We start from the raw sequence: 27127 nt of genomic DNA, 5'->3' as shown, positions 1-27127 counted from the left end.
TAAAAATGTGAAAGAACAGAAGTGGGAAAAAAATCCTGGTGGTTGTCTTCACATGTTCCTGGCAAGAGACTCTGAACCACTGGTCTTGCGCCATTGTGCTCCTCTGATCTTAAATTATTGTCTTTCTTTTATTATTATTATTATTATTTTATTATTATTATTATTTTGTCCTACCTAATAGAATTCTTCCAAAGCCCAATCCAATATTTTTAAAGCTAAAATTAAGACGGTTTTGTTTTAAAAGATTATCTCTCTCTCTTTCTTTTCTCCTTTTATTTAACTTTTTTCTTTTCCTTTCTTTCTCGCTTTCTTTTTTTTTTTCCCCTCTCTCTCTCTCTCTCATTTTCTGTGTTTCTCTTCCTTGTCTCCAGTTTTACTACCTGGTCCTTCGCCAGATGTGTGCCTGTTAGCAGTGTTGTTGTTCAAGAACATCTTGTCCATGCCTTTGAGAGCTTCAGTCAGGTAGTTTTGAAGGGCCGTGAGGGCAGCGCAGATAGCGGGGGCCCCAAAGCCGTGAGTGATGAGGCTGAAGTGAGTCAAGCAGCTCTGAATGCCCGGTTCCAAAATAGGGGTGGGCCGGCTGTTTCCAATGGGTGTCCTGTCCTGGGCCAAGAGATCTGTAAATTCTTTACAAAGTTGCCTGCACGGAAGAGAGAAAGGCAAAGAGAGGAAGGGAGAGAGAAAAAAGCGGTAGTTAGGCTCATCCCACACTTCTCTGAGACAACCAAGGTTGAAGGAAGGGGCAGGTTCAGGCCAAAGGTGATCCCAGGTCCCAGGATGGGACCTTTTTGCCACCTTCCTTTCCCCCAGCAGTGCCTGCGGACTGGCCATGGCAAGCCAGCAGCTCCCTGCTCAGGATGATGTTCTTCAGCAGAGAGGTTTCTGCAATTGCAGGATAACACCAGGTCTGGAGATAGAAATTTCTCCCGCAGCCACAGGGATGCTTCTGGGGAGGTTTAGATTGGATATTAGGAAAATTTCTTCACCAAAAGGGTTATCAAGCATTGGAACAGGCTGCCCAGGGAAGTGGTTGAGTTACCATCCCTGGAGGTATTTAAAAGACGTGTAGATGTGGCACTTAGGGACATGGTTTAGTGGTGGACTTGGCAGTGTTAGGTTTATGGTTGGACTTGATGATCTTAAAGGTCTTTTCCAACGTAAAACGATTCTATGATTCTGAAGCACTGTGAAAACCCAGCCCTGCTTGGTGGCTCTAGAAATAACCAGGCTGAAAGGGAGATGTGCCATGGGTCTGTCAACCACCCATCTTCCTGGAGGCCAGACCCTGGCTCAAAGCAGCTCTCACCAATGCTGTTCCTGGAGGAAAGCACAACCATGCACTGAGAGCTACTGGGTGGCACAGGGATGCGGTGCAGGGAAGGGCTAAAATGAAGCCTCCTCTGAGACTGCTCAGGCTGGGCCACCTTGTCGAGAAAGATCAGGACTTTGGGACTCCGTGCTGGCTTATTCATTGCATGAGGAGCAAAGCGAGCACTTCCTATATTATTTGACGGGGTGGCACCCCAGTTAACGCATCAGAGTTGACATCTGGCTCTTGTTTGTTTGCCCGCACCTTTGAAAAACCAGATTTGATTTTTCTAATGAATTCCCACACACACTTTCTTTTGCATTGCTCTGGTCCAAAAGGCCTTCATGTCAACAGGTACCTGGGCAACGTAGAAACCCTGGGGGCTGGTGGGGTTCCCAAGGGAATAGTTTTTGAGACAGATGCCTACCCAGGGACTGGAGAAAAAAAGGCCAGAATTAAAAAAAAAAAAATAGAAAAAGAAAAAGAAAGAAAGAAGAAAAGAAACCCTTAAAAAAGACATTCAGCTCTCGTCCTCTGAAATTCTCTGAAATTCCCAGTGGGTTAAAGGTTTCAGAGGGTGGGGAAAGATAAAGGTCTACTTCTATGTGTATTATCCATTAAGAAAGTGCAAGAGAGGAAACTTTGAATTTGGAGAACAAACAGTAATGAGTCCAACATTTTACATCTTCAAAGAGCAAAGCAGGGTCTGTGAGCAATTAAAGTTCTGGGACATTAATATCTTCTGACCCTGCGGAAAAGGGCAATCAAATTCCAATCACGTCTAAAAAACATCTGGACAAATTTGAGCAAATGATTTTTCAACCCTCCATATATTTCTTTAAATTACACTGTCATCAGAGGCAAGCCACGTCCCAGAGCATGAAATAAATGGGAGCTGTTTGGGCTGGTATTTTTTTTTCTTTTTCTTTCTTTTTTTTTTTTTTTCTTTTCCCTTTTTTTGCCGGATAGACGGAGATGTGTGGAGACACACAGCACCCACCGCCGAGGACCCGAGCAAACTATGAAGCACACAGTTAGTAGCCTGGGAGGCACAGCCAAGTGTAAATCATCCGATACAACACATCCACCGAGAAAGTCCCAAGGGAGAGAGATGGATTGCGGGGACCAAACCGAGGATCATTAGCAGTACGGGGGGGGGGATCGGGGGGGGGGGGGTGTGTCTTTTCTTTTTCTTTCTTTTTTATTCTTTTTTTTCTCTCTTTTTTTTTTTTTTTTTTTTTTTTTTTTAATTAAACCGCATGGAAAAGGCATTGCAATTCGGTAGCTGACAAACAAGTGTGTGTGACCAGCAGGAGGGACAGACAAACATGCTGTGGAAGCAAAATACAGATTTTTGGTCCCCTTTCCATAAAGATTTTTTTACCTGGGGGTGGCTTGGAAACGATGGACGGTAGCTAGGGGACAGTCGCCTACTTTCTCTATAGGGACAGCGTGTGTTGGCAGAAACCCCACTGCAGAGGGACGCAGAAGCTATAGGGTCTACCCTGCCCATAGGGCGATAGAAGCATCCTTCCTCCCCGCGGGGCCGTTGTACTTTAGGGACTGGAAATTCCGTCCGCTTTCAAAACGAGCTCAGAGGCAAAGGTTTAAGGAGGGGGAGGATTTTCTCGGGGGAGGGCAGAAGCGGAGGGGGGGGGGTCAACTTGGCACTCACTTTGTAGCAAGCAGCATGTTTTTCCTGGAGTGGAGGTCGCTGGGGTCCGTGTGCTGTCTGTTCAGGTACTCAGAAACAGCTTTGGCTGGGAATTCCGTTTCGCAGATGTACCCAAAATCCCGAGCTAAATGAACAGCCTCACCTGAAGGGAATGAGAGGGGCATTAACACCGCCGGGCACCGCCGGCCCCAGGCCGGGCTGGCTCCGACCTGCCGAGGCACCGGGCGGCAGCGGGCTGCTGCCCACCGCTCCCTCTGGGACGGACCAGCTCTTTCGGGCCGTGTTTAGTAAACCTTATAACATCCCTCGTACCTTAGGGACAGGCTCCAGGTATATGTTTTCCCTCCATAAGCCCTATTTTGGGGGGCAGAAGTAAGTTGAGGGGACAGAGTTTCAGCTGATGAGATTTGTCTTTGCTACAACGCACTTGTGATGGTATGTACCCACGCAGCTGATTGTGCAGAACTGTGGGAAAAGTACACGCACATACACGCATACACATACACGCATATGCACACACCCCCCCCTACACTTTCAAAGTAACTGGGCCAGAAAAAAGCGAGGGGAAACTAGTTAAATCCCGAAAGACAAAAGGACCCAAACTTCTCTCAAGAGCAGAGAAACCATTCCTGTTTCGATACCCCGGATCATTGTCCAAGATTTTACAGACGTGGACATAGTGTTAATAGTAATGTCAGTTCTTTGTGGGACATTATATACACACTTGTTTATACACACACACAGAGCACTTGCCTCTATCACAATTATCGCCACATCTGTAAAATGATGGAGATAACGGCATTTCGTCCGACGGAAATTATTAATCTGCTTTCTTAAGTGACCATCATGCGACAAGAACTCCTCTCTGCCGGGTGGAAAGATAGCAACCAATGGCAACCTTTTCTGTGAAAAATAATAATTATTCTAACTTTAATTCTAATTGTCACTTTTCCTGCCTGCCTGGTTTCAGGTTTCTTGCCTCCAGAGGTTCGTGTCATCCAACTCCTACTGATGTACTTCATGCCACAAGAAGAAGACAGTAGCTGCAGAAAGGAGGAAAAGAGGAGGGGGGGGAAAAACCCCTCAGACTCTAGAGGGATTCTACCAGATTATAGCTCAGCCCCTATAGAATAAAGCATTAAACCCTTTAAAGCACCGCCTGAGGGACCAGGGGGAAGATTTCCAACACGCAGAACAGATATGTCTAATAACTCCAGGACTACGTTATTTTTAACGATCAGGAGTTGCTTTCTAACGTCATCTTCTGCTTTCCAAGGCTTCTCGCTAATCACCAAATCGCTTAATGAAAGCGAGGGGCACTCGCCGGAGCCCGGGGAGTCCCCGCCGCCCTCACCCCGCGCCGGGCAGGCTCCCCCCGGGCACCGCTCGGGTAATCCTGGCCGGGGCTGGCCGGAGCGTTTCTGCTCTCGGCGATACAACAGCAGCAAAGCTAAAGCCTGGCTGGTGACAGGAAAAAAGATAAATCTCCGGTAGGTGCAGCTTCTTCCAAAAGGAGGGAGCTCTCTCAAGGTAAACTGTTGATTTGTAAGGAAATCAGGGGAGAGGAGGGTTAACGTACGCCTTACTACACACTTGACACAGATTGTAGCATCACTATGCAACCGCACAGGCTTTTGAACCTGAAGGCAGCTTCAGGGAGGGGCTGATTTTGCTGTGAGTAGGGTGCACCGGTTTTCACACACGCAGGGGGGGTGAAGCTGCACTAACCCCGGTGTTAAAGGGCGGTTGTCACACCCGAAATGCTTCACGTATCCTATAGCGCGACCCTATAACCGTAACCTACGCTGTGCTTTGCACACTCAGCATAACCTATATGCGGGTACCAGGAGGAGCTCCTTTCTATCTGCCCCCGTCTTTTTGCGAGCCTGTCTTCAGCTCCGCATGCGGTAAGGTCTTATCGCTCACATAACTCAATCAAAAGAGTTGAAAAGTTAATATCTAGCACAAATGTTTATGCATGCTTATATGCAGAAGAGATAAGTGGATTATTTATACGCCTCTCGGTGTGTATGTGTAATGCAGATACATATAATTCATAATTGCATCCATACTATTCCGGTTATGGTTTTTGGAGAAGGTCCAACTTCTCTTAGCATAAACACGCACATATCCTAAACATATTAGTGGCTCTAAATTTTACTTTTCAATTCAGTAACAATAAATCAAAGAAACACGCCGACCACCAAAATGACATTAGTTGACTTGAAATGAGGTGAAACTTCAGTCTCCCCTTCCCTCTCCCCTTCCTCAGGAATAGCTTGTTTCTTTGTGCAGTTCTAGCCACCTTAAGGTAAACCGTGCTCTGCGACTCTTCATTTGCTCTGATTTCTTTAAAACAACAAAAAAATCTGTATTATTTTTCCTCATTGAGCATCCTGAAGTGGCCATAAATAAGCTCGGGAGGAGGGAACTAGCGGGAGGATGGAGTAGACGTGGAGTCGGAGAGCACAGGCTGGAAATTAATAGCAATGAGGAATGGGACTGCCCTGTAGAATCTCTCTCTCTCTCTCTCTCACACACACACACACACACACACACACACACCCCACCTTCATTCTTGCCACCAAGAGGGATCAATGTCCCTCCAGCCATTGACTTCATTTTTGGGGATGGCATCCTTAAACGTGCCGGTGTTCATCCTAACCCGCCCTGAATTTCACCTCTGCGAGGTTTTCCCACCTGATCCCGAAAGCTGTTGGATTTTGGTGGGGGTTTTTTTTTTGGTTCTTAAAATGTCAGACACGAGTTCAGAGCAGGCAGGGGTGTGAAGGGAGCTGCGACCCTCGGCTTACCTTCCACCAGGGAGGTGAGTAAAGTGACATTTGCGGCCTTACGCCTGCCGGCTGGTAAATTCAAACCGATTTTTTCTAGCCTTTCTCGCAAAGATCTCCCCCCGTTTTTCGATTTGGCTCTAGAATTGCAAAGAAATTAACATCGTGATTAACCCCGCAGTGTTCCTGGAAGAAACGTTTAGTCTGTGCAGTCAGTGGAGCCTGGGAGGGTTTTCACTCGACGTTAAGGACTTTGGGGGTGTTGATTTCTGCTCGGTTTTGCTGAGATTTGCTTAATTTCTCCCAGGGGTGGGAGTGGGGATGAACCCACTTTTCTCCCTGTTTTATCCAGGGAAATAAAATAATGCCAGATAGCAATAATTAATGCACAGGGTCCTGATCTAGAGAGCAAATGGGTTCCTACTGTATGACACTAACTCGTATTAAGATGGAGTGAGGAGATGGGCAGAAAGGTAGAGGAGGAGAATTAAATCCTCAGTTATTCCAGGAAAGAGACAGAATGGGAAGAAGAACGAGGAGGGGGGGGAAATCTGAAAGGCTCGAAGGGAGAATGTGTGTGCCTGTGGATAAGCAGAAATGGAGGAAAATATTTATTAAACCATTTCGTGCGTGTGTGTGAGTGTGTTCTTGTGCGGAAAGGCGATGCTGAGAGGAAGAGCTCACCTGAAGGCAGGGTGCGTTATAGAGAGGGAATTGACTGCCTGAAGGAAGATTTGAATATCTGTCGGAGGTTACTGATAAGGACAATAAAAGGATGAGTGAGCTATAGGTGGGAAATACAGAGCTATTGTTCGGACGCCTATACATATGTAAAACCCCCAGGGATGAAATCTTGCCACCTGCGAAATCAGGGAGAGTTTTGGCACCTAAGATCGGAGTCTAGTCCAAATATCTCTTAGTTCTTACTTAAAATTTGGTTGAGAATTAGCAGTCATACTTGGCGAAAGGAAACCAGAAACGACAGAGAAGCCAGACTGGCTTCCCATCATTTTATATCAAAGTAAACAGGGCTAGATGGCAGAATTGCAAGAGAGCAGCTTTCTATATTTCATCTGCTCTGAACCAAAAGCTTGTCTAAAATTTAGATTCAAGATAGGAACTGAAGTCAGCAGCAGCCAATGATTATGGCTTGGGCCGTCTCCAGAAATCCACTGAAGTTCAGTAATGATGTTTCTTTACCTTGATAATTATATTTTCTACAGTGTATCTCTCAGATGTTCTCCCTGCTCCATTTGTAGTTGTACAGAATGAGCAGGCAGGTTAGCATCTGTAAGTAAAAATCTCTGCTGCTCTCGCTGGCAAGGATCACAGCTAAACATTGATTACAGACATTCACGTGGAATAGCATCTATTTTAGGAGACGCTAATTCTCACATGTATTTTTGGGTGACTGACTGCGTGTAGCAGGACTTTCCTCCTCCTCTCCAGACATGGATCTGGAGCCCCTGACATCAGCACAGTATTTTTTGCATGGAGGGGGGGAACAAACAAAAAAAAAAAAAACAAAAAAACAACTTCATTTTAAAACACCTTAGAGTCAACGTTACCCAATTGCTGCTACAGGAGTTGGCAAGATATTTCCTCCTCTAAGATTAGCAACTTTAAAACGTGATCTGAAATTTATTCAGGGCCAAATTAATTGCATTTGTTTCTGTCTTGGAGTAATGCTTTATTTTCCAGTCCGGCGTATACCTCACATGTAGAAAATGAAGTCTTATCCCCTCTTAGCTTACCACTGGCTTGAGTGAACTGGTACCTTATATCACATCATGGTTTCTTCCCTGTTCTGAATGGAGATAGAGCCTTAGCTCACCTTTCTTACAGACATGTCATACTGACAATTCACAGTCCTTCAGTCACTGGCAAGAAGATAAAGGCCTTTCTCCTGTTAGTCTTTCCAGCGGATGACCTCGGAGCTTAAATTCTTGTTGCTGGTACCTAAACGCACAATCTCCCACTTGATATGATGGGGTGGCAACCAGGCCTCCAGGTTACCCTTTGCTCCTCCTTTTCCTCAGTACCAATAATGCCAACTATTTTGAGGTCTTCAGCAAAATGCACCGGGACATTAGTGGGTGATTTGCACAAACGTTAAACAGCAAAGGCCTCAAGACCTACTGTGAGTAATTCCTCTAGCAACCTTCTCTAAATGAAGCACTAAGTTTCTGACTTTCAAAGCTATCTGCTGATGGCTTTTCTTTAGTCAGGTACTTACCTACCTTACACGTTGCCTATTAATCCCCTGCTAATTTCAATGATATCTTGTGTGACACCATGTTAATTGCCTTACCGTTATTCCCATATAGGGGAAGTCTCACGGATTTATTTAGGAAATCCCTAGGTCCTGCAACACACCCAGTTCATCTTGCAACATCTAACTACAACATGCCCATCATGGCATTTTATTTCATCCTTTTGCTAAGAGAGAAGTGGAAGGAGGAGGAGAAAAGATAGAAAGTGTGTGCATGTACAAGGGCGAAAAAACTTCTTGTCTCAGTTCCTTCGTTTTGGGATGCTTTGATAGAAAATGCACAAGGCCAAATCTTTCTCTAGTCTCCATACATTCATCTCAATGTCTGAATACTGCATATTTTCACCTTATCCTGAACGTTACACACACATGCTATGACAATAAGATCAATGCATATTTGCAATCATCTTTACCGTTGACCAAATATTTCTGGTGCACGCATGGATGCCCACACATGGGCATGTTCACGCACTTGCTCCAGCCTCTTACCTTCTAAGTACTCCTCCTAGGAGGGATGCATTCAGACACTCTGGAGGAGAAAGACGTCTTTGAACTTCTCCCACAGTTACTTTATACTTTGAAGTTGAACTAAGCAAAGACAAGCGGCCAGGTACAGAGCAAAACACCTCTCCGGTATTGACTGAAATTCCACCCAGGAAGCCATCTTTATTCATCATCAAAGAAGTAACAGATTTTGGAGGAACCGGAACTGGAGAAAGAAAAGGGGAAGAGGGGAGAGAGAAACCATCATGCCACGAAGGAGTACAGGATAACCACAGTCTCTCTGACATGCACAGAACAGCAAAATGAAAGGGAATTTTGAATCTCTGGCTACCTCCAGCAACCTAAAGGGTGCTGCTCCCCCAACCTCTAGGAAACTGCTCCATGAATGATGGATGGAGAGAAGGGTGGTGCAGTACAGCCTCTATGCAGGGTTTGATCATTGGGAAATAAAATACATATTGGCAAGCACCTGGCAACTTTCGGGTCTGAGCCTGTGTCTCACCCAGAGCCCCCCGATGCCTTTTGTACAACGGACAGCGCCTTTCTGGAGGGGAAAAAAAAAGGAAAATTTACTTTTTTTTGCTAATGTTTCCATTACTGCTAAGCTGAGCCAGGAATAAATTCACTACACAAAGGGAGTTGCTGTCTTAAATAAGTATCAAGGCTGGAGGATAGAGCAACCGGAAGACAGCTCTGTTATTGCTTTGTGTTTTTATTAAGTCTGGTTTATGAAATAAAATGAGGCTTTTCCTTCAGAAAAATGAACACCAGAAAAAAAAAAAAAAACCCACCAACCATCTGGTCTAACCATGGCGTTCGCCACCTTGATCGTATTGTGCTGACCGTGAAGTAGTGGGAACTCTCCTGCCCCTAAATAAAGCTGATCTAGTTACTGTAACATATATTTAAAGGAAGTTATGGGGAAAAAAAAAATCAGAACAATAAAGCGAAACTAAACCAAATAAAACCATGTTATTCTGTCCACGCTAAAACGAAGTATTTCTTTTCTCTGAGAAACCAGCGAGGTTATTTTAAGAGTAACCAAGGGGACTATAACGAACGAATTCCTCTAATAGCAACCAGCCACACTCCGAAATAAAAACAAACAAACAAACAAAAAAATTGGCTAAAATAAGAATGAGAGCAATTCCCCCGTGACAGGAATTTTGGTTACAAATGAACTTAAATAGCTGCCTCCTAATTGTGTGTAACTGTTATGATTTACAGCAGGCGCTCTGATCAATCAGCCAATCGCTTTAATTTATAGGGAGCCTCGCTGCATTTTCCCAGTTGTTTCATTTCTGCGAGTAATTGATAACAAACCGTACTTAAGGTATGTTTTATGCAGGAGTTAATAAGAGCTGACAGCTGCTACTGCTGCTTCCTCTCGGAATCGCGGCGACGCGCCTTTCCTTATAGAAAATATACTCTGAAATTGGGGGGGGGGTTTGCTGGTGGTAGAGTCCTGGCAGTCCAGCGGGCATGTTTCAGAGGAGAAGACTAATTGATTACACACCCTCGTCGAGCAGATACTACTTCACAGTCTCCCATTTCCACTCAATCAATTGCAAAAACCAATTCGGCAAATAATAGGGTTCTATTATGCACATATGCCAGCTATTTAGGTAGTTATAATACATGTCAGTTAAGTCATAAAAACCCTGTTTATTTGCAACATATCTGGAGAATCAAACCATTAGGGTTGAGGGGATATTTAAGTCGTCTGGAGCTGCTAAACAATAAGATCGGGTATCCTAATATATTACCAAGTGCTAACTACTGGGCAATTGCCAATTTTATAACCTCAGTGTATGGAATAGACACAACCGTGTTTCACTGTTTTTATTACAGATCATTTCCTACTGCCAGACCAGACCCCCACAATAAAAGCTCTATAACAGCTAAAAACCAAAAGGCATGTCGATTTTAGACATACATATTGCTTCATATGCCTTGTATATAGTCTCCAGTATAAACAAATTATTTTGAGTGGCTTTACTTCAGGGAATCGGAAAGTGAAATGGATTCCTATTTCTCTATTATTTTTAGTTAGGCACTTTATGCAGCTCATAAAGGCGGTTTCAAATAGTTTGAGAACGGCACAGAAACAGTTATAAAAGAGTTAGAGGCCCGCTCCTGCTTTCGTTGCTATTAATAGGATTTTTTTTTTGCCATTGATTCTATAGGAAAAGACTCGTTTGGGTTATCAGAGGTAGTACTGGCATACACAAAAAAATATCTCTCTCTTCCTCCCGTTATATAGAGATATATCACTTATTTCACGCACGATATTCTGCAACGTCATTCGAGGGAAGCATCAAGAAAAAGTTTAAAAAAAAAAAAAGAGTTAGATTAAAGCAGTGCCACCAGACAGATTTTCATGACTGGCATTTTTTTCTTCGGACAAACACACGGGCTCAGTGGTTCGAGTACACCTTTACAGTGGCTATATTTAGTGACCAGTTTATCAGGTCACTGTCCAGTGAACTGAGAAATTAAACAAGAGGCAGCAATTCCACGAACATCTGATCTTAGTCCAAACTCACTAAAGAGAAAGGGACCCGTGCAATGCTTAAATGTGCCTCACCCCACTCGCTTTGGCCTTTTGGAGCACTCATTACATTAGTTAACCTTTGAAATATGGATTTTCACCTGCTCGGTATTTTTTTCCTTGCAAATTGCTTTTGGGAAGCAGGCTGGCTCCCTTCCCTGCTATGCTGAGAGCTCCTTAGCTTTTCTTCCTACCACTGCCTCCCCGAAAAGGACCGTATGAACATAGCCATCAGTTGGAGTCTAATAACTCTCAACCCATTTTAGAAGCTTACCAGGCGGTGTAAGCATATCTATTGCAATTTCATAGCTTCAGAGAGATGTATTCTATCTAGACTTTATATCTTCTGTAAATTACCTAATGCTGCCTCAAAAAAGTGTTTGCCATGGAATGAATTATCTCTATCTATATCATATCTATATGTTTATCATGGCTATAGCTTTTCAGATATAGCCCAGACATTACCAGAGATAATATAACGTGGAGGTTTTAGTGGGTGAAGAGATATACACGTCCCTGTGTGCAGCTGCATGTGTCAAATCCCTGCATGTATGTAAATAAACTGTAATGCAGAGTGTATTTGTAGTCGATGTCAACTTTCCCAGTTGGTTGGGGATTGCCATAACTGCTGAAATAATACAGAATAACACACAAGTATATACACAGCGTCCCCACCACTTCTGCTTTAACTTCATCCCATTTAGTTCCTGTTATCCCCAGCAGAAATTCTTCGATTTTCTTTCACTCCCGAACTCTATTTACTGTGTGTATGTGAGCACTCACAAGTACATAATTTCCCCTTCCAAAATCTCTGCCTTCTCGCTTTCTTTCTCTTTCTTTATTTCTCTCTCCCTCTCTCCTTTCTCCTTTTCTATCCCTTTCTCTCTTTCTCTTGCCTTCTCTCCTTCTCCTCCGTGGTTACTTCCAGCCTCTTTGTCATTTCTCCCCCTTCCATTTCTCTTCAGCTTATCAATAAACCGGGAGAGCAACAGTAGCCGCTTGATTTGTTAGTAATTATAAGCATACTGTTCCTGCAAACGGGATCTCTAGATGAGTGAGATCGCTTTAAAACGACAGCAGGAAATGGTGGGGAAATGGAGCATGGCGAAACTCAGCGTGAAGCTTTCAGTTCTTTACATGTTTACAATTTTCTGTGCATACATTAAGTCTTAGGTTTTTGGGGTTGGTTTTTTTTTTTTTTTTTTGGTGGTGGTTCTCTGTTGGGTTGCTCTCCACAAACGCGTGAAAATGGGTGCAAATGCAGACGCGCAAGGGGACATGGAAATAAAAGGGCATTTCAGCAACACTAAAAATAAACAAATAAATAGAATTATGTCCTGAAAATAGATGAATAACAAGGCTCTAAGCTATGGATATCGTTGCAATAACCCTGGTGAATAATATGATAGTCGATCAGTCAATTAAACAATCAATCAGAAGAAATATTTCTTATATTTCTTACTAACAAACGTCATGGACTAACTTATTATTAATCAGCTATCAAACTGCCTTCAAATCTTTTTTTTATCTGCCTACGGGCCTGAAATGACTAAAAACTTCTTTGTTCATTATAACAACAGGACTTTGTTGTAACTGGTGATTTGGTCTGACTTGGTAGCCAAACCTAGAAAGTCCGGGGACAGCGTCTTACCCATTGCCACTAAAAGACCCGGTCCTTATTTTAATTTTAATGAACAAATACAGAAAGCGTGTGTTCCTGTCCCCTTCCCTCCTGTCCCTCTCGTCTCCTCCTCTTCCCCCCGCCCCTCTCCTCCACCGCAGTCCCTTTCCCCTGAAAGCCGGGACTAAATTTCAAAGTGAAATGTATTCCCTCGAAATTGTTTTGCATTCAATTAAAGGGCATCGTAAGGTTCAATGGGTAATCCAGGAATAAGCACGAAACTGAGTGGCAGCGAAGCAACCTCTCCGATTCCCAGACCTATCACCTGAAAAGCTGAGGCCAGAGTGGTTTTCAGTTAATCATTTATCCGGATACTTCAAGAAGAAGTGGGGAGGAACCTCATGCTGTATTATTAAGAGTTAAAAAAAAAAATGTTACGACATCTCCTTATCATCATATGTTTCTTTAAAATAGTATGAACAGTGGAGCGTGCTTGCAAGGAGACAATGAATGAAGGTGTTAGGGTTAAAATGGCCTTTCGTGCTAAATCAGATGTGAGTGTCCAGACGATCGTCAGAAACAGCTGAAAGTAAATAAATACATCAGGATAATTTTAAGGTCACTGACTGTGCCCCAGAGTCACAAAAAATTAACTTGGGACTCGGGCCACGCAAGATTTTGCAAGAGGACTACTTCTTTGGCCATAGACGGTGCCAAGCAAATTTCAGATGAGCAGCTGACAAGGGGACCCGACCTTGTATTCCCTACACATGGAAAACCTTCCTTTCACTTCAGCAGAAATCGAGGGAAAGGCCTCAAAACGTGCAGCCGGTAAGCTCTTAAAGCCGAGTTAGATCTTGTATTAATGCTCTTGGTGATTATTATCATCTTGATGATTTATCTGGCTCCCTCCCTCCCACTTCCACCACCCAAATCTTAATGGAACTAGGAGTTAACGATGATTTTTTAATGTCTCGTTGGATTTTTAGACTGTTAATGTACCGCATCCTTCTCATTATTAGTTTATTGATTGTTCATTGACCAGCCCCCTTCAAATCGTATTAACCACCCTCTGCCAGTTTAGATTAGGAGAGTTTAAAAAGCACCTTTCATTATTTCACCGCCACCACCACCACCACAGTAGAGTTCAGGCTTGGTAGCTTAATGCTCGCTCTAATGGGGCAGCTAAGAGACGAGGGGCCACGGTCCCTGCCTATTGCATTAATAGCTCAAAGGGGGCTAATACAGAAAATTAGCCTTAAACGAGCTCTGGAGATCTCCAAATGAAAGAGCCATTTATCACGCTGGCTACCTTCACTCCACTCGTTTGCTCTCTCTACTGGGAACAACTCATTTCCTCTTAACTAAATTACTTCAGAAATGTCAAGTAAGCTCAGATAGCAAACATAACAAGAGACTGTGTATATGTAATCTATTGTGCGGGATCGATACGCGAGATAAATCGATAGCTGTGTATGAATCCCTATATAATTTCCTTAATATTTTTGGCAATCCTTTTGCATAGATAGATAATTCCCTCTGCAGGCCTCAAAGACCGTAAGGAAACAGACACTTGCAGTCTGGATGATATAATTAAGTTTAGACTTCAAGTCCACAGCTTACTTTTTCCACTACATTGTAATTAAAGCATTTTAGGCACTAAACTAGGTTTTGGTGAAGTAGACCCCCCTCCAACCCTCGTCTAGCAAATATGTATCACGGGGAGTGCTCCACTGCACAAAAATCAGTCAATACCTATCTGTCTATCTATGCCATTCGCCTGCAATAACGACTTGCAGAGTTTAAATAACTTATTCTTACTTCAAAGTACATCCTCACAGCTACAAACTGCAGGGAACAAAGCGAAATTGATACTGAACCCTCTCTGTGTTGCTCCTTCTCTCGTCCTGATTAAATATTGTCTGCCACAAACGTGACCTACTATTTATTACCCCTTTCTCTTCCTCTGCACCCAGGAAACTCGCTGTGCAAAAAGAAACCGAGCTCACAATATTCCTTTATGTTGGAAAGTTTCTTAGAGCTCAGCATTACTTCTCAGGAAGAAAATACTGCTATAGTGACTTTAAAACAGTTACGGATGAAATCTCAGGATCTTTTTTAGTAACCTAATTTCCAAAGCGCATACGTATCCTATTCATCATGGATAAACTCAGAGTATCTCTTCTTATGGCTGCAAATAGGCACATGTAATCCCACCTATATGGGACTGTGTCTCTATGCGGCAGCTGCTCGACCCGGGGCCGTTGCAATGCCCATAGACAAGAAGCACGCCTAAATCTATACCTAATACGTATAATTATTAACATTCACGTTTTCGTGCTACTCTCTATCTAACTGTACCCTCAGCATGCACATTAAATATCTCTGCTGTCCTCGTCAGCTGAAGGAGGGAGAGACACAGGCAGAGGGAGAAGGAGGGTAAAAAAGAGTATTTTGGACTGAGTGATCAACAGAAGAGCGTTCTGCGGAAAAACAGATTGCGAAAGGAAAATGCGAGCACGGAGCAACGTTAGAAAGGAGTCTCTCGACCACAAATCAAGCACCAATTAATCAAATAGACCCAAGAGGAAACATCGTGTATGAGGTGTCAAGTGGGGGTGGGGAGGGGAGGAGCGGGGAGGAAAGTGAGGAAAAAAAAGAGAAAAATACAACCAGAAGCCATCAAGTTACAGACCCTGAGCACAAAACCTGCTAAACATGCAAACGGAACTAAAACAGGAGAAACAACGTTCTTTTTTTTTTTTTTAAAGGTAAGTAATTTTCTGTTTCTCAAAAACACCTTCGACTTTTCAGCCGGTGGTCATAAATGATGCTGCCAAATGGTCTTCGAGTTTTCATCTGTCCTCCCTCAAATAACCAGAACTTGATCGTGTGTGTGAGAGAGAGACTGTACATGAGGATTTAAATTTAAAAAAAACAATAAATACACGGAAGGACCTCCTGCTGCCTTGAACACATTTTAAATAAACACCCTCCCTGTTATTTTGCTTTACATTCTAGAAGATCATCCCTATTAAAGTATTTGTACGCATTTGACAAATAGTAAGGTCCTGGAGATAAGTGCTGTTGATAGTAAGCATAAGGGACAGCGTTTCTAAGCCTCATCTCTGGTACTTAAAATTGAATCTAGAAATAGAAACTCCTTAGATAATTAAAGATAGCTTTCCCTACATTTGCAGTGTGTGATCTGTTTAATGTCTATCAGCATAACACAACACTAATCGCCAAGCATCTTCGAGTGACTGTCAGAGAAATGTAAAAAAATTAAGCAGCTGCAATACGCCCAAAATGAGTTATTGTAATTACATTTAATTAGTTTAATTAGTTAATTATTTTGCTTACAGCTGTACAAGAGACTGCAAACATTTGTTAATATCACATTCCCTTTAACAGTATGGGGTGATTCTGCAGTTACACTAAATCATGTGCGCATATGTAGAAAGATTTAAAAAATGGGCATGAGGAAGGGGGGATTCTTGGAGGAAGGGGGGAAAGAAGTCGGGGCTGCCTTTCCATAGGCATTTGTTTCTCTCCCCTTCATTTTTGATTCGCCTGGGAAATGCATTTAGCCCCAAAGGGAATCAATCCCCTTCCCCCATTAAAAGCCAGGGGGTCCCCATCGAGGACTACCGGGAGGGGGGGGGAGAAGAGGAGGGGGCCCGTGGAAACTGCATTTGAGTACGGGGTGCTCCATTAGAGAGCATTTGTGTAATTAAACCCTTTGAAGGACGGGGGAGGGGGGATATCAACTTTTCCTTTCACATCTCTTTCCTTTTCCCTTCACTCTATCTGCCGATCCAATCAACTATTCATCTTGCTGCCATGTATGCCTGCTTCCCGGATAAATTAATTGCCCCAAAGTAAAAATATATCATGAAGATATTGCTACACAGTAAAAGTTTGTCTAGCTTGTTGGAATAATCCATACCTTTTTTAATGACAGACTGGTCCAATAAGTTCATACCGCTGTTATTGGCATCTTCAACTGACTGTGGATATAAAAACATCACTATTCAAATTGACTGGATATTAAAGAATCGCGTACATAAATCATGTCATTCCAAACTGGAGTTTCTGTTATTTCCATTTATATTAATTCACTAGGGGAGGAGGGATTTTTTTTTTTTTACTATTATTATTGTTATTATTATTCCCCCAAATCGACAAGGAAATGAAATTCTTACAAATTATATAGTCTTCTAATAAAAAAGAGGTGTGAAGCATATGGGGTGCAATACTGGTTTTGTTATCTTATAAAACATAGATATCACATAGACTTCTTTGCATTCGATAAAGCTTTATATTTCTTCCTTTGAAAATCTGGCAATTTGGCAACATCTGCAAGATCTATTGCATGACATAAATGAACACGATAAAGGACAACTTAAATTCTCCCTCCCCTTTCCTCGCCCTCCCTCCTTTTTTTTTTCTGTTTTGTTTTGTTTTTTTGTGTAACCCTGCTACATCTTAATAATTCAAGGGCCATTTACTTTTTATATATAATAGTTTACATTATGGACTTTTAATTAAAGCCTGAGCAATTCGGAGTGTAGCGCAACGCCCACATCGTATCGGGTACAAGCAAAGAGATTTACAGCTCCCGAGGTTGCTTCCATGGCCTGAATTAGTGGGGACGGGGAGGGGGGAGAGGGAATATACATTATCAAAAGTATGAACTATTAAATTGATTGCTTAGAAGTCTCCCCATCTCCTTTTCAAAGCCTTTTTTCCCCCTTTTTTTCCTTTCTTTTCTTTCTTTCCAGCCCGCTTAGGAGCACACCTGTTATTATGGCATTAACTTCTTTAGCAGGGAAAAGAACAAAGACGGGCACAGAGGACAGAGCAAATGCCGGGTTTCATTTCTCAACACGAAAGTGGGATATACAAACAAACAAACAAACAAACAAAAATTACCGCTGAATCTGCGGTCGGCACAGCAAAAACATCTCCCAAAGAGAAGAGGTGTCATAAGAGCAATTTATTGCAGAATTAGGACAGGTTCCGTTTTAGGGTAAATTCTGGGTTTCAGAGGAAAGGGAGGACCTGTGGGTTTCTTGGGTTTATTATTTTATTTTTCTCATTACTATTTAGGGTTTCGGTTTTTCCGGGTTATTGCATGTTTGAGGAGTTGTCACATTTTTTCCCTGATAAGGAAAACATCTTCACAGCAAAGCAATGATTTTCTTCCCTATTATTTTAACTTTATCTTTGCTACACCGAGAGACTGAGCTTATCCAGATCCAGCCCTTATCTCCGGCTCTCTCTCCTCAGCAGAGACGTTCAAGATGGAATATGATTTAGGAGAAAATTACATCTCCCCAAAATGTGATGGAACAGTATTGCCTATGAGATCTTTCCTTTCATTTTCCTTGAATCCACACTCAAACGAGCGCACACACACACAGAGTGGTTCCTTATGTGGTGTGTTTGTGCATGGCCGTGTCTCTCTCTCATAATCAATAGGCTACATACCTAAAGGGCACAAAATAAAATTACAAAGTCTTCCCTCCTTTCCCTGAGCAGCTCCCAAAGAGGGATGATGAGCAAATCCTGCAGCCTGCTGGAGTGCATCGTGGTGCTCCTGGATGGCACAGAATTGGAGGTAAATATGAAACGCCATCTTCCCTTTCCTTTTTTTTCCCCCCCCTCCTTATCTCACCTTATCTCTGGAGTCGATGGTTGTGCACACGCTTTATGTGTGTGCGTGCACTCCGCTCGCTCCATCAGCAACGTGGGTTAGTTGTTGTAGTTAATGAGAAGACTCCTGTCTGATTTTCTATCTAATTACGCCCTCCTGCTGGGTTTTTGTACAGGATATTCGCTCAGCATGCTGGCAGTTAATAGTCACAGAGAGGATCGTAAAGATTTAATTAGGACTGCATGCGGAAACGTGGAAAAACAACTCAGACTTTTAATTACTAGACTTCTTTAGTTAAAAGTGATACCAGGGGTTACTTTATAAGAGACTTGCGTGTTTTGGTGCAACTTAACTTTCCGTGTCTCTAGCTAGCACATAGGAGCGGGGACGGCAGTGTGAGTGAGGAGGAGGAGGAGGAGGAGGAGTGGAGGTGTGTGCGCAGGGAGGGGAAAGGTGATGAGTTTCCAGATATACTTAGAAAATCTAGAGAGGAAGATTCCCCTCCCTCCCCTCCTCCAATAATCTGATAGCACGGAGCTTCCTGTATACCATATATATACACCTTATTCGACAGCTAAGGATATATCTGAGGAAAACCCCTGAAGACTGATCTTTTTGTTTTCCTTTAAAGAGTCTAAAGAATCTAGATTTCCCCCTGTATATTTTCTTTATCCTATCTTTTACTAGTAAAACCCTACTTTTGCCTAGCCGGGGGAAAAAAAAAAAAAACCAACAACAACAACAAACCACAACTGGGATTGCAGTGGTGTTTTCCAGAGTCCCTATTAGATGATGCAAATTTGTTTTCAATAAGTAGGTCTTGGCTTCTCTGTTCCCTGTCTGAGGGCTGTAAATCGCAGATTGAAAATTCCTCTCGAAAAAGGGCAGCAATAGCAATACAATACGTCCTGTTTACAATAACAGAGCGCTATCGTGTTACAACCACTTAATTCTACCCCTGGACAATGGCTCACACATGGCCTGGATTTGATGTTTATAAAATAACCACTGTTTCTTTCTGTCACGCACTCTCTTTCTCGGTCTCATTCTCCCTCGTCAGCCCAACCCATTCTCATGGCACGTATTTGATCAGACATGCATAAGCCAAAGCAAAGAGACACATCTTTAGCCAACTGGATACCTAGATATCGGTTCAACTTTTTTGACTACTAAAAAAGAAAAAAAACCCACCCTATTTGAGACCCTTCCTGGAAATTCTCTCTTGTGTTCGTGGATAATAAGTATATGTCGCCTAAATAGGAATCCCTGTAGCTAGAACGGATTCCTTGGACCTAGAATAAATCCATATTAAAAATCAGGGTGGAAAACCGCCCAACTTGATCTGTCACTAATGGGGGGACAAGAAGAGAAAATGCTGAACGGCAGGAGCGAGTAGTGGGCTGCTTTCCCTCCTGCCTGTGTTAACTTGCGGTTGGACACTTCTGCCTTCACGTGTTTCTCCTTGGGATACCCTCCGCTCCCCCTTCCCCTCCTCCCCCAGCCTGAGACCAAACTTTTAGAAATAAAGGGCCTGTTTCATTTCCCGCGGCCTCAGCACCCCAAAACAAGAACCCCAACCCTGCTGGCCCACAGCCTCGTCTGCCCCGGCCCATCCCGGCCCCCGGCCCCCGGCCCCGGCCCCGGCCCCGGCCCGCCCGGGCGAGCGGGTGGCGGGTGGCCGCGGGGCGCAAAGCTGCGCTCGGAGCCGTCGGGGGGACGCACTTTTCCGCGAGTGCTGTGTCCTGCCCGCAGAAGGGATGTTTTATTGGAAAAGGGAGGGAGAGCTGCTTTATTTGAGCTGAGCAGGACTTTTCCTTCTTTCCTCTTTTCTTTCTTTCTTTCTTTCTCTCTCCCCCTTTCTCCCTCTCTCTCCCCCTCTCTTCCTCTTTTCTTCTTTCCTTGTTTCTCTCTCCCTTCTCTTTTTCCCTCCTTTCCCTTTCTACTTTCTCTCTTTCTCTATCTTTCCTTCTTTTCCTTTCTCTCTCCTTTCACTCTTTCTCCCTTTTATCTTTTTCTTCTCTCTTTTTTACCTCTTTCCCTTTCCTTCCCTCTTCTCTCTCTTTCTCTCTTTCTCACAAGAGCACAACAATTACCGGCTTTTCTTTGGGGAAAGTGTAAATATCAAAGCACAAACAGTACTTAACGTCTATCGGTTGTAGAGAGAAAGAGGGAGAGCGTTCCCCTTTCTGCATTCACAGAGGTAAAACTCGCCTTGACCTGCAAGCCAGTTTGTCTGAGCCAGGAATGCGAGACGAGACCTGCGCATCGCGCCCGTGGGGGTCAGGGGCTGCCCCCAGGTCTCAAAACCAGCTTGGAAACCCGCAGAAACCAGTGACCCGACGGCCACTGAGCTCGGAGGCAGGAGCAAATCCAACCAGAAAAACCTTTCTATTTCTAAAGCAACTCGCCCCAGCCAAAGCTCGGAGATTTTCCCGTGAAGCCCTAAAACAAGCCTCAAGCCAATGCAGTACAGCCCCCCCGCTCCTCTGCCGCTGACTCCTATAATGTTCAGCAGGATCCTTTTTCACGGCTATATTTTTTTTTCCTTCTCAGCCTCTTCTTTTCTCCTTTCTTTCTCCCTTTCTGTAACTTTGAAGTCCGTATCTCATCCAGTGGCCCATATCTTTATCCCAAGTCTAAATATATACATAAATTTGGGGGGGGGGGGGGGAAGGAATGGAAGGGAACCCCCAAATCCCGACTAGTAAAGCCGAATGCAGAACCTGGCCCCTGGAGGCTCCAGCCTCCGGCTCGGGGGTCCCCACCGGTTGGCCATGCCTTGCTCCAGCAAGGTGCAAATCACCCCAGCACCGAAGCTGTTAAGGGCCTTTCTGTTTTTAGGGAATAACACGTGATGATGAGTTTCGAGTGGGATGGGAGAAGGCTGGGAAATAGTGTGCTTTGAGCCCGGTGAAACTCCTTTGTTACCCAAAAGAAGGAATAAAACTACTTAAAATCAGTGCTACCCTACCAACTATACTTAAAAAAAAAAAAAGGAGGGGGGGAGGGGCTTGTTCCCACTCACCGGTTATTGCTTTTGGTTTGGGTTTTGTTTATATTTTCCCTCCCTCCTGGATGAAAAATGTAGTAATTTGACAGTTTCATCAAAATCCCTGAACTGCAGGAAATTGGTTGGGGGGGACGGGGGGCGAGGAGCTGAGATTGCATGGGAAATAACTGGAATTTGAAAAGCCAGGCTTAAACTCTGCCAGCTTTTGAAACACGTGGAATATTTAGAGCAGCATGTCTGCCTTCCCCCTGCATTCTGCTGGCTTGCCTTGTAGGGGAGGGTTTACAAAGCACAGCCTGTGCGTGACAGCGATGAAATAAATTCTCTTATTAAAAAAAGAGGAAAAAAAAAAAAAGAAAAAGCGAGGGAGGGGGGGTATCACAATTATAATCCCAGCGCGGAAAAAGGATGGTAACCCACACCGACATTGCTGTAAAACCCTCACTGATGATTTCTAGCCGAGGGATGGGGGCTCCAGCCTGGGAGGCATCTGCATTGCCCAGGAGAAAGAAACGCCGTGCCTTACCTGGACCTCTTCCATCCCTGGGTGTCCGATGCCATGAAGAGAAAGGCTGTCCCCCATGCCGGAGTCAAGGCCATGGTGAGCTGAATGCAGAAGGACATCTGGCCTCCTTACTGAGTGGTAGTCCCGCCTGGGGTCCAGTCCCGAGAGCTGGGGCAGGGCGGCCCGAGGCTGTGGCAGCAGTGACCCGGTTTCTGATCCCACCTCTTGCCTCTGCCTCTGTCCCCAGGGGTGCTGCTGGGGTTGATGCAAGGGGTTTAGGGAGTAGGGGTCATTGACATGGGAGTAAGGGTCCTGGCTTTGGTGGTAAGGAAGAGGCTGGTAGGGGGGTGGGAAATAAGGCGGCTGGAAATCCGAGGATGGGGTGTGAGAGAGCGGAGGAGCGCTGGAGTAGGGTCCCTGGGAGACGGATCCCAGCTGGGACAGCCTGGAACTGTGGCTGGGCACTCCATCATGCCGGTCCTACAAGCGGAATGAAATAAAAACAACAAAAAAAGAGGACTTTTTAAAAAAAAAAAAAGAGTAAAAGGAGCACAAACCCACCCCAAAATAAAATAAAATAAGACTATAAACAGTTGTAAACTAGGGTTCAGATGTGCCCCCTTCCCCCGCCGCGGATTAGAAATGTTCCAGCGTTTTGCACCCGGATCGTGTCTATTCCCAGTAACTATCAAGAAGGGGGAAGGGGGGAGTGTGAGGGAGAAATGCTAAATGTCATAATTAAAAATGTAGGACTAGTGCTAAATATGCGTGTATGATCTGTGACTTCAGTCCAGTAATACGATTCCCCCTCCAGCAGCCCCCCAAATAAAACCAAAGGTAAAAAAAAAATTAAAAAAAAATAAGAACCTCCAAACCACCCATCCTACCAAACAACCCACCCCTTGTCCTGCCTAAAGTTTCCAAACATCTCTTTATTCCCTCTGCTGAAGTTCTGAAACTCGAAATCACCAACCCATCTTCACGTGGAAAAGACCAAAAAGAAAGTTGCACTTCTCGGAGGACTCCGAGGTAAGAAATTGTGCGAAAAAGGACTTGAAAAAACAAAATAAAAATCACGGGGGCTCTTTGTACAAAGAGAGCCCACCCCTTAAAAAAAAAAAAAAATTAAAAAAATCAAATAAAGTAAAAATGAAACATCGGTATTGAACAAATCCAGTCGCTATGATTTCTGCAGCAACCTCCAGTGTCTTTTGTCGCCTTTTCCAGTATTATATTCCAGAGAATGGAATGGGGTGGGGGTTAATTGTAATGAAAAGTCTTTGGGGTGTGTGGGGGGACGTGGGGAGGGGGGGGGAGTGTGTGGAGGCTTCAGAGAAAAGGTGGGAGAGGAGTTTTGTCCAACTCCATCGCGCTGAAGCTGCGAGGCTAAAAGTAAACAAGAAAAATATCTATTCCACAAAGTGTAGCTCAAACCCCCACAAGCAATGGCACACATGGTTTTAAAAAAAAAAAAAGGAAAAAAAGTTTTTTTTCCCCCTGCTCTCCCCCCAAACTCCCCTAGCTCAAATCGAGAACACACAATGCAAAAAGGGAGAAGCAGCTGCAAGCCTCCTCCAATTATTGTGCTAAATTACCAAGCCAAAGGCGTTTAAAAAGAGAGAGAGAGGGAGAGAGAGAGACAACAGATCGAGAGAGAGAGAGAGAACATGCAATTCTAGTACAACATGGATCCAAACTCACCATGGCGGAATAGGTGTGGACTAACATCTGGAAATAAAAAAAGTCTTGTAATAGCTAAAAATAAAATAATGGTGATAATACTAATAATTGGAGGGAAAAATATCAAGGAGATCTGCAAAGGGACGTGTTGGACACAGGAGAACAGCTTGAGATATTTCGAAGTCTATCCATCAAAAAAAAAAAAAAAAAAAAAGAAAAAGACCAATGCCCCCAAAACCGAGCCTGGAAACCTCTATCTACATATATGATTTACCCCTCCCTCTCTGGGTTTTTTTTTTTTCCTCCCCCCCCCCCCTTTTTTTTTTCCCTTTGAGCTCCCAAATACAATCCTCTTCAACCCAAGGCTAGGCTCAGACTGCTCCACTACCCCTTCCTCCCTTTCCTTCCCTACACCGCCTCATAATAATTGATATTCATGACTATTAATATTACACGACTACTTTAAAGGGAGAATGCAGGACCAAATGGAGCGTGAAGCTGGCAGCCAGCTCGAGAGCTCCCCTACTATTGTAAATGACGTTCATTCAGTGGAGAATTACTAGATGTAATCAGACGAGGGGGGCTGGCAGAGGCAGAGTTTGGGGAGAGGGAGAGGGGGGAAAAAGTTTAGCAAGGAAGAGGCATAACTTCAATTAGCTGGAGCGGAGGAAGATGAGGAAAGTAGACACTGCTGAGCTGGAGCAAGGAAGTGAGATGAAGCAGTGCTAGAGGCGAAGAAGAAGAAAAAAACATACTTCCTTTTTTTTTTTTTTAACATTTAATTATACATTCCTAATACGAGGAATTGATTGCCTTTGGTGCTTTTGTTCTTATAGTGTTTTTGGTTTTTTTTTTTTTTAACAAATAATGAGGAAAAAGAGGCTTGTCTAATCTTTTCCTTTTTTTTTTTTTAAAGAAATGGAAGAAGAAATGTGCAGTCACTGTAATATATGTCTATTTACAGTGAAGATTAAGCCCTTCTGGTGCATGTTACAGATCGTATTTATTCGCAATAGCCAAATAAATACTTGAATCTGCGTTAAGTTGAGCTCCACTTTTTTTCCTGAATCCTGTTCCTCCCGCCCGATACGAAAAAAAATAAATATATATGTACATATATCTCCCGATTTTCACCCAAATGTAAAATGTATGCAGTGAATTTTAAAGGATAGTAAATTTATAGTTTTGAGGCAAAGCCAGGGGCGATATAAAACCTTTTTGATGTTGCAGGAACCCGTTCAACTGGACTGTCTGCCATTTCTGTTAAAGTTCAACTTACGTTCCTTCCTAAATAGACTCACACTTCTCAGAGCAGCCCCCCCGCACGCACACGCACACACACGCGCGCACACACACACACACACAGACACACACTTTTGTTTTAAGAACAGATTCAGTTTAAGTGGCTGAGACGCCCCTACCATCGCGTTCTTAATTATAAATTGGAAAGAAGAGAGAGAAACACTTTTTTTTTTTTTAAGATAAATCTAGAGGGCTTCAGGTCTTTAAAAAAAAAAATCAACAACAATTTTTTTTTTTTTTTTTAAGGCTACACGTTACAAAATGTCTTGGAGCGCACCCCTAAGTTTGGGTATACCCTGCCCGCAGCCAAATCCCACCCACCCGCTCCCCCAACTCTGCTTCTCTCCCACGGCAATCTAGAAACACGAGTGTTCTTAAAACGCACAGCGGCTTAAAAATCCCCTTCAAAAGGAGGGTGGAAAAAAAAAAAAAACCAAATCCCCGACATTCCCCGACCTCGCTGGCCAGGGAGGGGAGATGTTTTGTCGCCTGCTGCTGCGGGCAGAGACAATGGCCGGGCTGTGCCTGGGGATGGGGAGGGAAAAGCAGCGAGGGCTCAGCGGGCTGGGGATCGCCGGCGGGACACACACACACACACACACACACACACACACACGTACACACACATATACACACGCACACACGCTGGGTTTTGCCAGTTGATAATTAGCCTGACGGCAGCTTTTGGGAGCGGAGACATTTCTTCCGTGCGGCCGGCGGATGCCCTCCCTGCTTCCCTCCATCCCGTCTTTTCTCCGGCCGTGAGAAGCCGGAGCTGTGCCCTCCCTCTGCCTCTTTCTCCGCTTTTCCCGGGAGTTTCCCCGCTGTAAGTGCGAACGCGCTCCAGGAGGGGAGGGCTGCGGGCGGCGCGACGGGGCTGGGATCGGCGCGGCCCCGACGGTGCTTCCCCGGGGTGCGCTCCCGGCCGCCCCGGCCTCTGCCCGGTTCCCAGCCCGGTACCCAGCCCCTGCCCGGTACCCGGCCCCTGCCCGGTGCTCAGTCCTGCCCGGTACCCGGTTCCTGTCCCGTTCCCAGCCCGGTACCCGGCCCCTGCCCTGTACCTAGCCCCTGCCCGGTACCCGCTCCCTGCCCGGCCGCCTCCCCACGGCTCTGCCCCGCGCTGGAGCTGGAGGTTTGCGCCCTTCTGAAAATCTTCCCCCCGCGATCGCCGTGCAAATGCCTCCTCCAAATTGAAAAATAAAAATTAAAAAAAAAAATTAAAATATAATTTTGCAGAGCGCCTTTCCTTACACATCTTTTCCCCCGTTTCGGAGCAAATCCAGCACGCTGGTTAACTTACAAGAAATGCGTTCGCGGAGCTCGTTTGGGAAAGATCCAGCTCAGGAAACCGTGCAAAATTAAGAAAGGTTTCGCGGTGTTTACGCTGTGATTTTTTTTTTTTCTTGGTCTGCTTTTTGACCTCGAAAATAACGAGGAGGTCTGAATAAAGCGCACAACTTTTCGTGTCCGCGGACTGTGCGGAGCTGCCTTTGAATGTATTAGTTCGGGTGTGTGTACTCACATACGTGCAAGAATGTATGTGCCGCTTAATTAGTGCGAGTATATGTATACATGTACGTCTTATCTATTGGTATATAGGTATAAAAAGTCGTAAAAAACGTATCCGATTGTGGAAACAAGAAAAAGAAAAAAAAAATCCAAATTCAGGTTGAGCTTAGCTTGGAATTGCAAAATAAAAAATAAATGAAAGAAAGAAGAGAAAGAAATGTATCCAGTCCCTGAATACCAGATCGTGTTTCTCTTCTATTTTCAGCTTTTTTTCTCTCGACATTTGTCCATATTTAATCGAATTATATTTAATTCGAGGTCTAAACAATCAAACTCTTGCCTTTAAGTTGCCTCATTCCAACCCCCAGATCATTTCTTTGATGTTTTAAATCGCATCAAACAGCTTTTCCATGAAAAAAAAAGAAAAGTTTAGGACTTGGCATGCTGAATACAAATATGTAAATAAATAAGCATTTAAGCATTTACTCTTGGTTTCCCGTCTCTATACTTGTGTCTGTTGGTGTGTGCGTCTCCATATCTGCCTACGTCTATATGTAGAGCTATATATGTATTATATAGTCAAGCCTATATCTATATACTAGAAGTATATTTAAATATACATATACTCTCTTACTCATATGCATATTATATACTCACCTCATAGATATCTTCATACTTGACATTTTCAACCAGTTTCCAGAGCATGATGGCAGGCTGTTCTCTAGGAGGTGAGTGCAT

At 44.0% G+C, this 27127-nt stretch overlaps 1 protein-coding gene across 2 annotated transcripts; it reads right to left on the bottom strand.

The window, feature by feature from the left end:
• Nucleotides 1–339: 339 nt before the first annotated feature.
• TFAP2B (transcription factor AP-2 beta) lies at nucleotides 340–27127 on the bottom strand. 2 transcript variants are annotated; one of them, XM_050894182.1, is made up of 8 exons: nucleotides 27047–27127; nucleotides 23600–23626; nucleotides 21920–22378; nucleotides 16674–16734; nucleotides 8538–8757; nucleotides 5798–5916; nucleotides 2985–3126; nucleotides 340–640 (listed from the first exon to the last, which is right to left on the bottom strand). In XM_050894182.1, exons 1-8 carry the CDS (start codon nucleotides 27125–27127, stop codon nucleotides 340–342), a joined length of 1410 nt encoding a protein of 469 aa, XP_050750139.1. The 2 variants fall into 2 exon arrangements, with proteins under 2 accessions (XP_050750139.1, XP_050750140.1); XM_050894183.1 differs by lacking the exon at nucleotides 23600–23626.

The sequence above is a fragment of the Gymnogyps californianus genome, chromosome 3, assembly GCF_018139145.2.
Source record: "Gymnogyps californianus isolate 813 chromosome 3, ASM1813914v2, whole genome shotgun sequence".
NCBI lineage: Eukaryota > Metazoa > Chordata > Aves > Accipitriformes > Cathartidae > Gymnogyps > Gymnogyps californianus.
The sequence above is the reverse complement of the archived record's forward strand: the minus strand, read 5'-3'. Positions and strand labels throughout refer to the sequence as shown.

Excerpts from the sequence above, each read along its gene's own strand:
- TFAP2B (XM_050894182.1), bottom strand. The coding sequence starts at position 27,127 with ATGCACTCACCTCCTAGAGAACAGCCTGCCATCATGCTCTGGAAACTG. Across the intron at positions 16,735-21,919 it reads CAGGGATGGAAGAGGTCCAG|TCAGTTGAAGATGCCAATAA; the intron begins GTAAGGCACGGC and ends TTATATCCACAG. Across the intron at positions 3,127-5,797 it reads ACTCACCTCCCTGGTGGAAG|GTGAGGCTGTTCATTTAGCT; the intron begins GTAAGCCGAGGG and ends CATTCCCTTCAG.